Source organism: Anguilla anguilla, chromosome 2 (genome assembly GCF_013347855.1).
Source record: "Anguilla anguilla isolate fAngAng1 chromosome 2, fAngAng1.pri, whole genome shotgun sequence".
NCBI classification, from domain to species: Eukaryota; Metazoa; Chordata; class Actinopteri; order Anguilliformes; family Anguillidae; genus Anguilla; species Anguilla anguilla.
In genome coordinates this window covers 64,126,261-64,140,146 of record NC_049202.1, presented here as the reverse complement: position 1 = coordinate 64,140,146, position 13,886 = coordinate 64,126,261, and the positions used below count along the sequence as shown (strand labels likewise).

Here is a 13,886-nt window from a genome sequence, read left to right as displayed (position 1 = left end):
TTGTTCCTTAACTGGCGCAATTAGCTGAAAATATTCGCCTGCGCATTTCACAAATTATGTCACATACCCTTTGAGATACTGAACTTGATTTGACTGGTCGTTTGAAAAAAAAAAAAGTAAAGAACATCAGAGGAAGTGCACAGACTAGGATTAGGAGCAAAAACTATCAGACACAGCGACCATTCCAGAAACTTTGTTGTAACCGTGTATTAACCAGAAAAGCATAAATACTTTTTAAATCCTTTGTTTTCATCGGATACTGGAGTACGTATTAGGCTTTGTTAAATTTCAGAAAATTAGACTCAATAAAGGCAATTCCCTCCCCCCACCCCCTCCAAAAAAAGGAAGGACACCTAATATGTAGCATACCTTGCATGACGCTAATTGACTCCAGTGAATCACTTACTGCTTCAATGGAAATCTATCGCCTTCAGCATAGAAGTCTCATCTGTGATGCATTACTGCTGTCCGGCAACATTACAATGGATTTCTAACCGGCAAGTAAAGACACGAGACGAGGAGTTAAAAGCACATTATCATTTATTAAGAGCATGTGACGTTTTCCAACAATCTACAAGCAAATATTTAATATAATAAATGCTTTGGAGCATGTATATAAAAACAACGAATTCAACTGACTTGAGCCGTCTTTCGTACTTTTTACTGTATGCATTAAATTGGGAGGCAGTGGGAGGCAAGGGCTGGGGACGCCAGCCGTGAGTAACCATGACTCCACCAAAGAGGAATTAAAGACCCGAAAGGTTGAAAAAAAATATTTACTGACAATATCTTCGCTGTTTCCATACCAAAGAAGGAAATGGCCGTCAGTTGCAAGGCAGCGCATTACCGAAACTTACGTCAAAAATAACAGCTGACACGTGCCAGCAGAAGGACATGGAAAACTCCACCTAAGCAGTTACATTAAGGCGCGTGCCGCACAGTCAGGGAGTTGTTTTTTTTGTCAATGCACGAAACAAAGCCAATAAGCTTGGACATTTGTTCGTTTCATCCCCGAGGCGACAAACAGTTATTCTGATGAAAAAAAAGCTTTTTGTATCGTTGCATCGTATCGTATGCTGGCAATCAGTAGTATAGCCTACTGAGAGACGTAGCAGTGGTTTGACAATGCGACAGTCAGGGGCAACCAAACTGTTGCTTAAGCGAATCAACTGTAAAGACCTTTTGGCAGATCCACTGATCATTGGGAGAATTAAGGGGGAAAAAAGTCCAGCCAGCGATAGTACAGAATGAACAGACCAAGTGGCGCGCGAAGTGAGGCTCAGGAGGAAAGAGACGAGACTCTAAAAGTAAAAAAAGCCCGACCGTATTTCAGCATATCACAACCCAATGGTCCACCCTGTATCTAGTTTTTTTCTTTTCTTTCTGTAACGGTGTTAAAGCAAAGCTCCAAGAAGAAGCTTTAATCTTCACGCAAGCACAGACGACGCGCTCTGTAGCCTATGCCCCTACTGACGGCCCATTTGCCTCCCGGTAACATTAACACAATTTGAAAGCTCGTCAAAAAAAAAAAAACTGATCAATGTCTCACGTTCACCTATATGATATTTGACCCAACAGGAAATGGTGTTTTACCCATTTGATCCAATATATACCACCTGTTTTAATTGTATTTGTAGTTTTATTACTGACAGGAGATCAATAGGTCTAACCTGAGTTATACCGGAGCCTTAAATATTGCGGTAACTCATAAGTAGACTAAACCAAACCCACGGAAATTAACGGGGTCAAGATATACAATATACAAAGTATACAAGATACATGTGCAAACAAACCAATATTATGAAATCCTTTTATATGTCGTGGTGACACAAAAGTGTACCGGCTGTAACCAGAGTGGTTACATGATCGTAAGGCATATGAACTCACAAGAAAAGGGGAAGATGTTCTACCAAGGCTTACTTTCACCACAGAAAACACATTGTGAGGAAGTTGACATATAGGCATTGAACCGTCCAGCAGCTATGAACCAGCCCCAGTAGAGAACCTCAGAGCAGGGGCACTCGGTCAAAGTTCAACGCTGCGGCAGGGTGTTTAGAGGGACAGCACTAGCGCCGTTGTTTCCGAAAACAGAGGAGTGGGCGACTGGAATAAACAGCCAGGCCACATCACGGAGAGCAAACTTCCCTACTGCAGAAAACTGAAATGTCACGGAAATACCCTCCTCCCGTTTCCAGCCACCCCTGGATATTTATCCACCCATCATCAGAAGTTCATAAAATGGAAGCCTGTGAAGATAAAGCAACAAAATGAATGGAGCCCTGTACAAAATGCTGCACAGTCATTTTTTGCCCACCAGGGGGCTACAATGGCAATATAAACGAAGAACACTGAAAAAGAGCCATTGTGCTCTTAATATTTCTGACAAGAAATTGTGTTTAGCTTCCATGGTTAATACAATTGCCTCTGCTGACTTCATCTGAAAACATTTTTATTTTTTATTTTGTTGGTTTGTTTTTTTTCTTTTTGACATACCAGGACCAAAAATGTACAAAAATAGAATAAGGCAACAGTTATTAACACGCTTTACAGTTTGCTGTGAGCATCCGCCATGACGCCAGTACCATATTTACCCAAATAAAATCAACAAATGAACTCTTGTCTAAAACAAATCACGTTGACCATGAACCACGACGTTCCACCTCAGCTTGATTTGAATGCGTCTTGCACTGGGCGATGAACGATGATGTCACAATGCAGCCCAGGCCGAAAGCAGAGACAGAAATGCGTGCCTTCTGGCCTGGGCTGCCCTCTTTGCACTGAGGAGAGGGAGTAAAGGAGGAGGGCGTTTCCTTCTTTCCCGCCTGTGCATCCATCCATCCATCCATCCGTTGACGCCCGATCCTAACCAGGAGTAGGAAGTGGAGGAGCTCGGAGGTCAAAGGTCAGAGTGCAAAGATGAGGATCAGGACGACGATCAGGACCACCACCAGGACTCCAATGGCACACCACTGCCGTCTACCTGAAACACACGAGCACACGCAGAGAGGACAGCGGTCAACACCCGTGTGCTAAACACACACACACACACACCCACACAAACACATGCCTACACACACGCACGCACGCACACACACACAAGCATGCACATACACACACACAAACACACCCACACAAACACATGCCTACACACACACACGCACGCACGCACACACACACAAGCATGCACATACACACACACAAACACACCCACATAAACACACGCACACACACAAGCATGCACATACACACACACAAACACATGCCTACACACACGCACGCACGCACACACACACAAGCATGCACATACACACACACAAACACACCCACATGAACACGCGCACGCACACACACACAAGCATGCACATACACACACACTAACACACCCACACAAACACACGCCTACACACACGCACGCACACACACATACATATACACACCTACACAAACACACACACCCACACCCACACAAACACGCATCTACACACACACAACGCAAGGCGTGCACACCCACAATCTCACAGCAAGAACATTTATCATGGTGCATTAGCGATCTAGTACTGCCAGGGCTCTACCCATTTTAGGAGCATTGTCTCCTAAAACAGTGATGTACGCTAAGTAGAGAAATAATTTAGAAGCGCATGTACTGATCAGAATGCATTCGTGTACTCCTCATTTTTTCAACTTAGTAGCATATGTGCTCCTTGGAAAGAATGTTAGCATAGAGCCCTGAATGCATTTACGTCCACTTACATCCACAACAGAGAGAGATAAACAGATAGATGGATCACAGGAAGGCAGACACACACACAGCCCGGGGGAAAGAGAAGCCAGCCCAGGCACAGCAGTAAAGAAGGGAGGGAGTGAGACGAGAGAAACAACAGGTAAAACCCTTACTGCTGGTCATGTGAGAAACCTTCTCCATCTTCTTCAGCACCGAGTCCATCCGTGAGCCAGTCTGATCCATCTCCTCGCCGAAATCTCCCAGCATGCTGTTCAGCACACACACACACGTTACTGTGCTTTATCTCTCGCACGCACACACTTCCAACCAGTCCCTCTCATTCAACTTACTGTGCAACTGCAAAGCAAAAAAGAATACCCTGGCTTGACAGGATAGCACTCCTAAGAGTTAGACACGTGACTCCTGACGGTGCAGACTGGAAGAGCTCCACTCCTGTGTAATGCAGTAAGTGTATCTGTAATGGCGCTCAAGCTCTCAGTGCTTGTCATTGTGTTTGCACATTCGCAATCGACCGTGTAAATGCGCGCGCGTCTTCTGTCAATCGACCGATTCAGCGTGAGCACGCACGGCCATTTTTTCCCTTCCCTTGCTTCAAGCTCCCGCGGTTCATTGCAGGGTGACAGGCAAATGCGACGTCAAACGAGACGTTAGCAAAGCGCTTGATGGGAATTTTATTACGGCGGCAAAAACAAGCAGACTGGTTTCGCAGAGCACGGCAGAATTTTGAAAAGGTACGTTTCATAACTCACTAAGAGGAATCATGAGATGTTTGGTTAGATTACTGCCACAATGAAGTTCAGTAAGAACACAGGAGTCAAAGTGAGTGCAGCGATATTTCTTTTCATTTCAAGGGCAGTCCTATCACCCCCCAGTGGGTAGTAAGCCACAAGCAGGCCCCATAGCACAGCCACGAACCGCAGCCCTGACACAGCTAAACTCAGATTGCAGCTTCATCTGTCCTCGGGTGGAGATGCATTTTCACTGCCGGTCAGGAACACAAGGCACACCTGTACATCGCATACGCACACTCGCATTACAGCTTATCGCTAGCAGACGTAGCAGCAGCCCAGTAGCGGTATAAACGGTATAAAGCGGTATAGGGGCGACATAGCTCAGGAGGTAAGAGCGGTTGTCTGGCAGTCGGGGGGTTGCCGGTTCGATCCCCCGCCCTGGGCATGTCGAAGTGTCCCTGAGCAAGACACCTAACCCCTAATTGCTCTGGTGAATGCGAGGCATCAATTGTAAAGCGCTTTGGATAAAAGCGCTATATAAATGCAGTCCATTTACCAACCCAGGGTGCCACTAAGAGAGGTGATGACAGAAGGGACAAAGCTTTTCTTTAACTCGGCCTGTTTACTGAACAGCGCACGATATCTACGACCAGATGGTAACAGTTCAAAACTGTCAAAGAGGGGGTGGGTCGGGGTCAGAGGCGACACTGGTGGCTTTCCTTTCAACTGCTGCCTCATAGGGGTCCTGCTTGCTTGGAGTGAGAAGACCTATTAAAGTGTGAAGCGTAAATATGGGCTTCATAGTGTTTGCACAGCAAACAGGGCGCATGTTCTTTCCTATAAAGCCTCGTTCTGTCCCTCAACCCTGAAGACCACTGAGCCCAGCTCTGCCTCAACACTCCCAGCGGCTCCGCCCCAACACTACCAGCGGCTCTGCCTCAACACTGTTGCTGTGTTATTTAGTTAGCAGTTATAGTCAGCCATGGCATTGCTGTGTGTTATTTAGTAAGCCCAGCTGTAATCAGTCACAGTGTTGCTGTGTGTTATTTAGTAAACCCAGCTGTAATCAGCCACAGTGTTGCTGCGTGTTATTTAGTTAACCCAGCTGTAATCAGACACAGTGTTGCTGCGTGTTATTTAGTTAACCCAGCTGTAATCAGACATAGTGTTGCTGTGTGTTATTTAGTTAACCCAGCTGTAATCAGACAGTGTTGCTGCGTGTTATTTAGTTAACCCAGCTGTAATCAGCCACAGTGTTGCTGTGTGTTATTTAGTAAACCCAGCTGTACTCAGCCACAGTGTTGCTGTGTGTTATTTAGTTAACCCAGCTGGAATCAGCCACAGTGTTGCTGCGTGTTATTTAGTTAACCCAGCTGTACTCAGCCACAGTGTTTTAATTTAGTTAACCCAGCTGTAATCAGCCACAGTGTTGCTGTGTGTTATTTAGTTAACCCAGCTGTACTCAGCCACAGTGTTTTAATTTAGTTAACCCAGCTGTAATCAGCCACGGTGTTGCTGAAGGGTACATAGTGAGCATGGATGGTGCTGAGGGTAGGCAGTAGCCCCGGTGCAGGTGAGGCACTTACATGGCCTGCTCATCCAGCTCATCCCCGATACGACCGGACATGTCCTTCAGTACCCTGATGCTGCCCGTAACCAGCTCCAGCTGATCGTCCTGGTCCTGTATGATGAGCTGAGGGGAAGAGAAGGGAGAGCTGGGCTTCGTCGCTGGCGTTGCCATGGGAACCCTCACCTCTCTGCAGCTGCCTCATCTCTCTCCTTCATTCTGACCCCGGTCATCTCTCATTCTGTCTCATTCCACCTGAACACTGCACTCGTCTTACTTCCATCCTTCCGTCCCTCTCCCTCCCCCTCCCAGGTCCTCTGCCCGCACAGACCTGTTGCTGCTCATGGATGTAGCTGGAGTCGGACGAGACCATGTGAGGCTCCAAGCCATCGAAGTGCTCTGGCCCCGTGGCCCCCAGGAGAGCCTGAGAGGTAGAGAGAGGGTCAGAGACAGAGACAGGAACAGTGCTCAACCTGCCCAGAGTGAGGCTGCCCTAGAGTACCAATGATTATGTGATGTGATGATGAGACAGTTAATGTGACACAGTGCACATTTGGGTGAGAAAGCCACAGTAAAAGGCTGCTATAGGCCAATACAGGATAATAGTCATAATATAAGACAGCCATGGAGTCAGGCAGAAACAGTGTTGAGTGTTGAAACATCAGTATGCTGGTAGCTATTACATCAGCATGGCGGTAGCTACTGGCATAAGACACACACCTTGCCCCATTGACAGGTACACATTTCTGCATCTCCAATGTGTGGGAGGGAGAAAATACCTGACGTCACTATGACATCACTGTGATTGACAGACTGACCTCTCGGTTTTTCTTCTCCCTCTGGGCCACTGCCGTGGGGCTCGACAGCTGATCCTTCATCTCCTGCGGAGAAGACAGAGCGTCTCACACACTGGGACACGGACAAACGCTCCCCACAGACGCTCTCGCTACCAGGGTAACACAGCAACGCGCCTCATGGGACGTGCCACGCAAACATACGCCATGGACAGACGGACGGACACCTGGACAGACTGCCGCGTCCTCTCCACAAAGTCCTTCCGCTCCTGCAGCTCGTTCTCCCCCAGGCGAAACTTCCCGGGGTTGGACTCCACGATGCCTGGGACAGTCAAGGCCTCACCAAGCGTGTTTTTCAAAGATACGCGGTGACGTCAGAAGACACTATGACATACAGCGATCGTGGACACTCACTGATGCTCAAAGAGACACCAGACATAGACCGGTACTCTGAAGATGACACATGTGGACACTCACTGACGTTCAGAGGTATGAATACCAAAAGCGTGAATCACGCGCAGGCATTAACATCCACACCATCCACACTGCCGTTCAGTGACACCTGTGCCTGGCCACATTCAGGTGCAGGTGGGGTACACTGTGTCTGCTTAGGGCAGCTAAAGGATGGTGGCGTGTGTTTTTGCAGAAGTTCTGCAGGCATTCCTGACCTCCACGCTAACTGCAGCAACATCAGAGGTCAGCTGCACGTCGACTAGGTGCAACGGAGCGGTGCACGTGACTTTCAGGTTGTTTTTTTGGCAGGTGTGCAGCATACTTATTACAGTTATGTGACAAGAGCTGAATTTGGGCCTGTACATTAAGAGGTGTCTCAGAGCTGGAGCACAGCCTGGCCCTGGTCTCGGTGTGTGTGGGCAGCCTGTGCAGTCTGGCCCTGGCCCTGTGTGTGTGGGCAGCCTGTGCAGCCTGGCCCTGGCCCTGTGTGTGTGGGCAGCCTGTGCAGCCTGGCCCTGGCCCTGTGTGTGTGGGCAGCCTGTGCAGCCTGGCCCTGGCCCTGTGTGTGTGGGCAGCCTGTGCAGCCTGTGCAGCCTCTACACCGGGCAGGATACTGATGGTCTCGTGCAGGTCCTCCAGGTCCCAGTCGATGGCTCTCAGGCAGTTCCTCAGCTCGTTGGTGCTCCAGTCCAGCTCGTCCCGACTGACGGGGGTGCCCTCCTGCAGCAGCTCCTCCCAGCGCTCCATCAGGCCCCGCGCCCGGGACAGGGCCTTCTGCACCTCCCTGGGGAACACAGACGAGCCCGAATTTCACACAGCACCCAGGCCCTCACGGACCCCCCCGCCCCCAGTCAAAGTGCCGCAGCTCCCACAGACACGGTTAGCTTATCTCATAGCATCTCCCACCTGCACAAACCTCTGACCCCGCCTGTTATGGCATTCCGCGCTCAGAAACGCTGACCTCGCATGTAACTGCGCTTACAGACCTCACATGTCCCAGGTACAACTGGAAAAAAAATATTACATTTTCTGACTAATCGCAATTTTTGTTTGAACAAACCAACGTTGATTCTTAAAACCCTGAGATCGATCTTCATATCTTTACACTTTTTTCAGCAGCGTGTAGATTTTTGCCATTAATTAAAATTTAATTTAGAAGGTAGCCTGTGCAGTTCAAAGCATTCATTCTCAGACAGTCTCTTTCGTATCCAAGTAATGTTTCTATTTGCGACTGAAGTATCCCGAATCGAAATTGAACTGTCACTGAATCGAAATCGAATCGAAACCTAGTGAATCTGCATCAAACTCGAATCGAGTCGGGAGATGACTGCCAATGCCCAGCCCTATGTCCCAGTGCCCTGCATTCAGCCCGTGATTCTCCACGTCACAGAGCACTCAGCTCATAGTCACACCGACTCCACCCGGCCCCCACCTCACAGCTCACAGTCACACCGACTCCACCCGGCCCCCACCTCACAGCTCACAGTCACACCGATTTCAACCGGCCCCCACCTCTCAGCTCACAGTCACACCGACTCCACCCGGCCCCCACCTCACAGCTCACAGTCACACCGACTCCACCCGGCCCCCACCTCACAGCTCACAGTCACACCGATTTCAACCGGCCCCCACCTCTCAGCTCACAGTCACACCGACTCCACCCGGCCCCACCTCACAGCTCACAGTCACACCGACTCCAACCAGCCCCCACCTCACAGTCACACTGACTCCACCCGGCCCCCACCTCACAGTCACACCGACTCCACCCGGCCCCCACCTCACAGCTCACAGTCTCACCGACTCCACCCGTGCCCCCACCTCACAGCTCACAGTCACACCGACTCCACCCGTGCCCCCGCCTCACAGCTCACAGTCTCACCCATTCCAACTGGCCCCCATCTCACAGCTCACAGTCACACTGACTCCACCCGGCCCCCATCTCACAGCTCACAGTCACACCGACTCCACCCGTGCCCCTACCTCACAGCTCACAGTCACACCGACTCCACCCGTGCCCCTACCTCACAGCTCACAGTCACACCGACTCCACCCGGCCCCCACCTCACAGCTCAGTCTCACCCATTCCACCCGGCCCCCGCCTCCCAGCTCCTAGGCCGCCCCCAGCCCTCCTCGTCCTCGCATTGCTATAACATGTCGCAGCGCGTTCTCAAGCTTCCCGCGCGCTCTCCAGCCCTCACCACGCTGACACGCAGTACTGCACAGTCACACAACCGCCACAGCCCGCTATGCATCCACCGCACCAGCGGCTCCAGGGCGTTCATCCACTGTGTCAGGGCCCGCAATCCTGCCCTCCATCTTCTCCTGAAAACGTAGTTCACTAGACACTTTACAAGAAAGATTCCTAATCTGCAAGCTGCATCTCCTTCCTGACTTCAGGAAGAAAATTTTAAGAGATAAATACCAGCACAACCTTGTCATCCACCACTTTTCCCTGACAAACACACAGATACGCGGGGGGGGGGGGGGGGGGGGGGTACGACACCTCCCCCCTTCCTTCTTCTCACCACATTGCTATGTCTGTAGGAGAGTGGCGAAAAGAAAGCTGGTCGCTTGTCTAAAACTTCAGGAGTCACTGTTCAGTACGTCCACGGTGTGTTCTGTGGTTACAGAAGCATCAACTGTTCTGTGACAGGGATTTGGCAACGTGTAGGCTAGTCGGTTGTGACGAGGTAATCAATGTGTCAGAGTGGCTTTTGGGTGGAGTCAGGCAAATCAGAAATGCACAGTTGTAATCACCACTGCTTTATCACCCCAGCTGATAATGTAGGCTAACAACGTGCCCAAGATTTGTAGACTACACCCAAAGCCACTACTGTTAACTTTAGTTCCCCTTAAACATGCCAGGAAAAACTTCGGGAAATCACTAATCGTGGTGTCGCCTACACTTAAGAAACGGAAGCACTTTCGCTGCGTTGTCAAATGCATCAGCACAACACTTGAAATGAATCGTCAACAAGGAGCTTCTACCAAAAAAGCTTGCTTCAAACTCGACCGATCTTCAACCAGTGCTCCCTCAGTACCTCTTCTGTCAATATAACACTTCTGGTCTATATAGCACGTTCGCGGCTTCAGCTCACGCATATTTTCCTGCACTCTGACTAGCATTATGCTTATTCATTTGCTTACACGACCGTCCTGTAAACACGTCGCACGTGCAACACCTCAACTTTCTTCGGAGCCCGAACACGAGTGTGAACGCCGCTAAAGATCAGAGAAACGCCGTCTGCTCACCCCTTAACAACGAAGAACGGGTCCTCCAGCGACATGTTGAAACCTTCCCTTCAGGACCCAACGAACTGGTAGCTTCGCCAGGAACCACCTCTTCGTTGTCAGTCCCTTGTCACGTGACGGTGGTTCGTTTCTGTTATTCCTCGACTCACACGATAAAGGTCCGTACGTTATTTTGCTGTGGGACAGAAATATTTCGCGTTTTCTTTTTTTTTCTTATTTTTAAACTTTTAGTTCAACCTCAGTTAACACGTTCAAAAATGTAGAATGAAGAAGCATTAGACGTCGTTACTCTGTTTGGTCTCAAATCTTTACTAGTCCAGTTATCTCTTAAACAGTAGTCATGTTAAATATTTTCTGATAATAATTAATTGTTAACACAGTTGCTAAGCAGCCGCTCTTATCCACGGAAACTTTGATAAAAATGCTAAAAATTTTATTTCCTGGTTGCGCCCGTTGTAAAAAATGTCTATATATGACAGTTCGACATTTGGTCGGGATATCATCGCAATATACTGATGAGCCTGTAGGGGGCATTCTTCTTTCTGGACCAAATATAATCCAATGTTTTGGTGCCAAGAGGATAGACGATCTGAGAGATTAATCTGAGGTCCTGACTCACTGTGGTTAAATATACCATGATACTTATGGCAAGAGTAGAGCATCATATTGGTCATATTCACAAACAAGCCCTCTACATCTTTGCACCAAATCAGCAGTTGAGTTGGCTTGTAATCTCTTCTCACAGGGATTGCCAAAGATCCACAGCAAAAATGAATTAAAAAAATTCTCACCTGACCTATAAATAAAAATAATAATTTTAAAAATAAAGATTAATCTGACATTTAATGGTTTTTGGAATAGAACATCTTCAGAATAAAATTCCCTGCCTGCGGAATCAGTCAGCCCTTTAATTGCATTCCCTTCTTGATTAAATCAAACACATTTTTACAGCTAAAGAAAATCAATAAGGGAGACAACTATGGGTATCTAACCAGCATTTTTAATCAGGTCCTCATACTGAAATGTATTACTAATATGTGCACATTCCAAAACCAATATACATTGCATAACTTTACAGTATACAGTAATATTTAGTATTATTCTTCTACTGTACAGTCATACTCATCTCAGAAGATCTGAGTTTTGTATTCAGCAGAATTTTATTTTATTTTTTTTAGAGTTGGGATATTATACCCAACTGTAAGGTTACTAAAAAGCTCCCAAATATTTCCCAGTGCATCCTTTGTATTTAGTGTTTATGGGTGGTCCGATTGCTATTAAAAAATAAAATCTGTAATACATTTCCCTCTGGAATGTGGGGCTCTTGTAGATCACATGTATCAGTAAGAGCAAGGATATCTGTACTAAATGATCTATTCTACCAATTAATTTGCTTAATATAATATTGCATTTATGCCACTTATGACCACTGTGTAATTTGTGCCCAATCTTGCCAGAAAAGTATCCGTGACCTTTCAGCTTTGCTTGCATTCTGGGAACGCTATTTGCATGGATCCGGCAACTCTTGAAGGAAGAGGGCCTTGGCATAGATTCTACAGGTCTCTGGAAATCTACTGAAGGTATAGAACACCATTCTTCCAAAAGATGTTCCCTCATTTGGTGTTTTGATGATGGTGGTGCTGTTTTACTCATCGGTCTTAAACGGATGAACTGGGTTCAGATTTGGTGACTGTGTGTATATACAGTGATGCTAGAGTGGTGGTGGTCACTGCTGACATGGTTGACAAACAGGAGTAAAACAATATAAGTTTTGGCTTATCGTCTTTTATTGCCCCAAAACAGGAAATATCTCAAAATGCCTTAAAAAAGAAAAAAAAGAAAAAAATACCAACACAGGGAAAAAATGACGGTCTTCTCCAGAATCTTTAAGGTTAGCACACCCAACCCGGCCTCAGTCAGTCCAAACACTCTTATAGAGCCCATAATTATGTAATGGGCTGCTGCTGATGTGATTACAATGAATCGTATAATAATAAATATATAATTAGATTGCATCCATGATACAGCACATCCAGGTTCACAATCACTGGTCAAACAGCCCCTGGCCTTTCAAGCAAGCTTCCACAACTGTACACTGAACAGCCCAGAGCTGATTTTGTGTGGGACAGGTACTCTTGAATGAGATCATGAAAATGTGCGATGTCCTTTTGTTTACACTTACTTTTGTTGTCCCTGGAGGCCAGCTTCCTGAGACAACCCAGGTACAAAATACTTCCCTCAATCAGCTTGGGTCAAACACTTCATCAAAGTCCCAAAACTCTGGGTGTCTACCGCTCCCCCGCCCACTCGGCTCCATTACCTCCATTCTGACATTCCTCGTCTCTCCTCGTGACCCTTTCTATTCTTTTGCCGCCTGCCCAAGGTCGCTGCGCCTCGCCTTTAACATCCTACCCTCCCATTTCCTTTCTTTGTGACATTCCTCTTGCACACTCCTGCACACACTGAGGGTTTCCAGGCAGTAAGAACCCCCGCCCCACCATTTTGGAATGCGCTTGAGAACAAGCTGAACTGCCAAATGGAATGCGCCTGCTACACGACCTACGCAAAATGCAAAGGGTTCATTCCAACAATAACAAGTGAAGCGTCGTTTTAATGCTACCATTGACTGAAAGAAGTTCTCTAAATATATCGTGATGTTAAGGACAAGTTGTGATTCTCATTGCTGTATTTATGCAAAGAACCTCATGTGGTTACGCGGTCTAACAAGGGACTTAAATATTATGGATACATGGAAGTTATATGCTATAATAGATATGGCATATCATGTAGGCTACACGATAACTTCAATTATAATTTGACGTCATCAAAAACATGTTGAACAAAGCTTAGGAAAACAATTACAGTGGGGGGTCGGATAGACCTACATTACTAAGTAAAGTGCAACAAACAGAAAAGATCTTTGCACTTTGAGATATGTCTGTACTATAAATAGCCATCACCCATTATCGGACTGCCAGATGCCGCCTGACCTCGATCGCCTGGTTACCTACACTGCTATGCCCCTTGCGTGTGTAGAAAGAGACGAACGGGTGACAACGCCAAATATGGATGTAAGCAGTGACGAAATCCACACAGCCTCCTCTAAATATGGTTAGGGGAAGTGGAGCATGCGTCACGGCTTTTCCACTGCACGCGCCCTGAGAACGGAGCGGATGCACCATATATGGGCGTTTTGCGTTGGTGGAAAAAAAAATCCCATACCCTGAGAACAAAAATGCATTACACTGATCTGTTTTTTTTATTGTAATCTGGACCGGTGTTCTCGGTAGAACCGGTAAACTACAAAATAAACCACTGTTAACAAGATTAGGATAAATTTACGACTG

The 13,886-nt window shown here is 47.3% G+C and overlaps 1 protein-coding gene across 1 annotated transcript; it reads right to left on the bottom strand.

Annotated features, from left to right (window-relative positions):
* Positions 1-522: 522 nt before the first annotated feature.
* LOC118221078 (syntaxin-10) lies at positions 523-10,656 on the bottom strand. The gene is made up of 8 exons (XM_035405756.1): positions 10,540-10,656; positions 7,902-8,071; positions 7,062-7,156; positions 6,859-6,921; positions 6,372-6,464; positions 6,060-6,166; positions 3,895-3,989; positions 523-2,980 (listed from the first exon to the last, which is right to left on the bottom strand). Exons 1-8 carry the CDS (start codon positions 10,572-10,574, stop codon positions 2,904-2,906), a joined length of 735 nt encoding a protein of 244 aa, XP_035261647.1. The 5' UTR covers positions 10,575-10,656; the 3' UTR covers positions 523-2,903.
* Positions 10,657-13,886: the final 3,230 nt, after the last annotated feature.